General features: G+C 43.7%; 1 protein-coding gene across 1 annotated transcript; it reads right to left on the bottom strand.

The window, feature by feature from the left end:
• Nucleotides 1-1,898: 1,898 nt before the first annotated feature.
• Nucleotides 1,899-2,834, bottom strand: LOC124232025 (olfactory receptor 2Z1). Its single transcript, XM_046649014.1, has one exon. It carries the CDS (start codon nt 2,832-2,834, stop codon nt 1,899-1,901), a length of 936 nt encoding a protein of 311 aa, XP_046504970.1.
• Nucleotides 2,835-3,647: the final 813 nt, after the last annotated feature.

Raw genomic sequence — 3,647 nt, 5'->3', positions numbered from 1 at the left:
GGGCTTTGAGCGGCGTGTGGACACACCTAACTTCTTTGATGTTTGTGATCGCTTCAGATTTTCTACTAAACCTCTGCTGGACCAGGCAGTTATCATCCAACAGGCCTGGATTCATGATAAAAAGAATTAAGCGAGTTAACTTTAAAGATGCCACAAAATGTTGCAGATCTCAGAGGAAAATAAACATTCCTCCTCATAAAAGAAAACCAGTATGAAATAAGGCAAATTTTTAAGTGTAACTAAAAACCTTGATTCACTTTTCACAGACTATAGCAATTCAAGTAGATAAAATTATTCATAAGGATATTCCACATGACATTATGCGTGTAGTGGATCTGTTTGATAGATATCCAATCTATCTTCTGCATAAACTGTGTACATATTTTACAGTTTATGGTCTGTAATAAAATTTGACCATATGTTTAGATGAAGGAAGAAAAACTTAACTCCTAGAAATAAAAATACTCCAAACAAAAATATCTAAGCATGATGAGATAATGTAAATTTTAATTAATTACAAAATGGATCAAAACAGGAAACTTTAAAAATACCTCTTAAATATTTTATTAAAAATAGTATAAACGATACAGAATTACCATACTAGAAACACTGAGAAATACATACTGTATTGATTGGGTAGAAATACTTCATCCAAAATATTTTGCTAATTAATGAAAAAAGTTTAACTTAATCTTGAAATTAAAGAAGTTATAAAAAGAAGAAAAGGATCTCAAGGAAAGCAAGAGGGGATGAAGCAAAAAAGCAAACATTATATTTTGGGAAATACATAATTTTAAATGTCTTTTTAAAAATCTAAGAACTTGTTTTTAGCTACTGAAGGAGGGACAAAATACAGAAGGCTCAAATATACAATGGCACATGGTGCAGACAAATGATTGATTTATGTTCGATGCGTGCACTTTGGATATTTTGTATCAGATGCTCTGGTTTCAAACCGCTTTCAAAGCTGGACTTAAAAGGAAACATAGAGCATTTTTTAATTTTTTTATTTTTTTAAGATTGGCCCTGAGCTAACATCTGTTGCCAATTTTTCCTCGTTTTTTCCTTCTCCCCATAGCCCCCCAGTACGTAGTTGTATATTCTAGTTGTAGGTCCTTCTAGATCTTCTATGTGGGATGCCACCAGCATTGATGAGTGGTGCTAGGTCCACGCCCAGGATCTGAACTGGTGAAACCGTGGGCCGCTGAGGCGGAGCATGTGAACTTAACCACTCGTCCATGGGGCCGGCTCCTAGAGCCTTTATTTTTAATCTTCTAAATGAAGAACTCCATATTTAATTAAAGAAAGAGATATGCATGATTTTCCATCTTTATACACCACATGCTCTAATCTATGGCAGTCAGCAAGTCTCTGCTTGTCAGTCACAGTGGTTGGGAGACTATCTTTGGCATCATAAGATCATGGGTTCAAGGCCCAGCTCTACCACTTTCTGGAAGTATGACTGCTGTTGAGTTGTCTTCCCTTTTTGAGTCATTTTTTCTTACACATAAAATATGATAGTCCCTACACCTCAAAAGCCTTCTTGCGGACGAAATAACTTCACTTGGCAGATTAATTGGTGAACAAATGTTAATCATTACTAGTTTAACTATCAATTCAATAACAGGGAGATCTCAACTTTACAAAGTTGGGCCTTCCATTTATGTAAATTGTACTAAAGAATTTACTAAAAGTGATTGGGACCTCTACAGTTGATTTTTACAAATCCGTGGGAGAAAACATGAACCCAACTAGTCATGGGATGGGAAGAGGCTGGAAAGACACCTAGCCTTCAACATAAGGCCTTAGCAGCTGCACCACAAATTGGTGCTTTGGAGAGATGGGTGGGACGGAGGACCACTGGAATCAGCCAGTAGCCCGCTGTGTGGTCATCACTTTTACCTGAGTCCAGCACTGCTGAGCACTTTGACCAAAGCCATCCTCACTTCCCGATTCCTCAGACTGTAGATGAGCGGGTTGAGTGTGGGAGTGACAAGGCTGTAGAAAAGGGAGAGCACATTGTCTTGGTGTGGGTTGTGGTAGGCACCCGGTACCATGTACATGAACACGGCTGCTCCGTAAAAGAGTCCCACTACTGTGATGTGTGAGGAGCAGGTAGTGAAGGCCTTGTTTCGGGCCTCCTCTGAGCGCATGCGTAGAATGGCCCCCAACACGTAGCCATAGGAAGTGGCAATGAGGGAAAGGGGGAGCACAAGGATCAGCACCCCCGAGGTGGACAGCGCCAACTCATAAGCAGAGGTGTCTGCGCAGGAGAGCTTCAGCAGGGCTGGCACCTCACAGAAGAAGTGGTCCACGATGCGGGAGGTACAGTAGGGGAAGTGCAGAGTAATGGAGGTCTGGATGGAGGCATTGAGCATACCCGCCAGCCAGGAGGAGCCCACCATGAGCAGGCACACCTGGCGCCTCATGAGCAAAGGATACTGCAGGGGGTGGCACACAGCGACATAACGGTCATAGGACATTAGGGTCAACAAGATGCCCTCAGCCACACCCATGAGCGTCAGGAAGAATATTTGAGCTGCACAACCCTCGAAGGAGATGAAACTTTCTCCCTGCAGGAAGTCTGATGCCATCTTGGGGATGGTGACCAGAGGGAAGCCAATATCAAACAGTGAGAGCTGACTGAGCAGAAAGTACATGGGTGTGTGGAGCCGGTAGTCCACGTGGATGAGGAAGAGCAGAACAGTGTTGCCCAGAAGCCCCATGATAAACATGGCAGCCACCAGGGAGAAGAGAAGCTGATGTGACCCTGAGTGACTGAAGAGGCCCACCAGAATGAAATCAGAGGCTACTGAGTGATTCACATGCCCCATGCTTTACATAACATACCTTCGCTACGGGAAGAACAGGAGATCTATATCAAGAAGTCTTAGTGGGGGTGGTAGATAAGTTTCACCCCACATGGCAATGGCCATTGATTGGTACTGGCTGCCTAGAGTGCTGTCTTGGGAAGAATTCTGAGGTCACAGCTAGAATCAGTAGGGAAAAAGCCACAATCAGTGAGCGATGCCTGCCATGGGCATGAGATGGGAGAGCAGAAACTTGCATCTCTGAACAAGATGCTTGGCCACACCCCAGTCAACACATAGCCACTGACTCTTGTAGTCCGAATTTTGAAGTCCAAGTCAAAGACAGGAGCACAGCCCCAGTAGAACGTTTCAATATCTATCATCCCAATGGTCTAGGTCCAAAGCAGAGGTGAGACTCCAAACAGACTGGGAGGAGAAATAGGTGATGACGGAGCTGAAGCAACAAACCAATTAAGGGAAGAGAGAGGAGGGCCTGAGTCCAAATGCCTGGAGGAAAATCTGGAGCAAAGAGGAATTTATGATGTGCCAGAACTGGAGTCAATCTGTCAATTCAGACTGTGAGTCTAGGGAGTGTGAGGCATAGGCACCTGGGTGGCAGCAGGTTTGGAATCAAATGGACTAGAGTTAGTTGGGGGGACAGCTGTCAAAGAGTTCAGCTATTACTGGTGACTTTGTTGCATTGGATGGGAAGGTAGTGGCGTGGGTAGTTTGACTCAGTTTCAAGGACTAAGGCAAGACACTAGGCCTAGAAGAATGTCTCTGTAAATACTGCCTGAGTGAATGAGGTGGAGAAGAAAGATGGCCACAGTGGTCAGC

This window comes from Equus quagga, unplaced genomic scaffold, assembly GCF_021613505.1.
Source record: "Equus quagga isolate Etosha38 unplaced genomic scaffold, UCLA_HA_Equagga_1.0 HiC_scaffold_17295_RagTag, whole genome shotgun sequence".
Classification (NCBI taxonomy): Eukaryota; Metazoa; Chordata; class Mammalia; order Perissodactyla; family Equidae; genus Equus; species Equus quagga.
The sequence above is the reverse complement of the archived record's forward strand: the minus strand, read 5'-3'. Positions and strand labels throughout refer to the sequence as shown.

Bases quoted from the DNA above. Each gene is read 5' to 3' on its own strand.
- LOC124232025 (XM_046649014.1), bottom strand. From the start codon at position 2,834: ATGGGGCATGTGAATCACTCAGTAGCCTCTGATTTCATTCTGGTGGGC.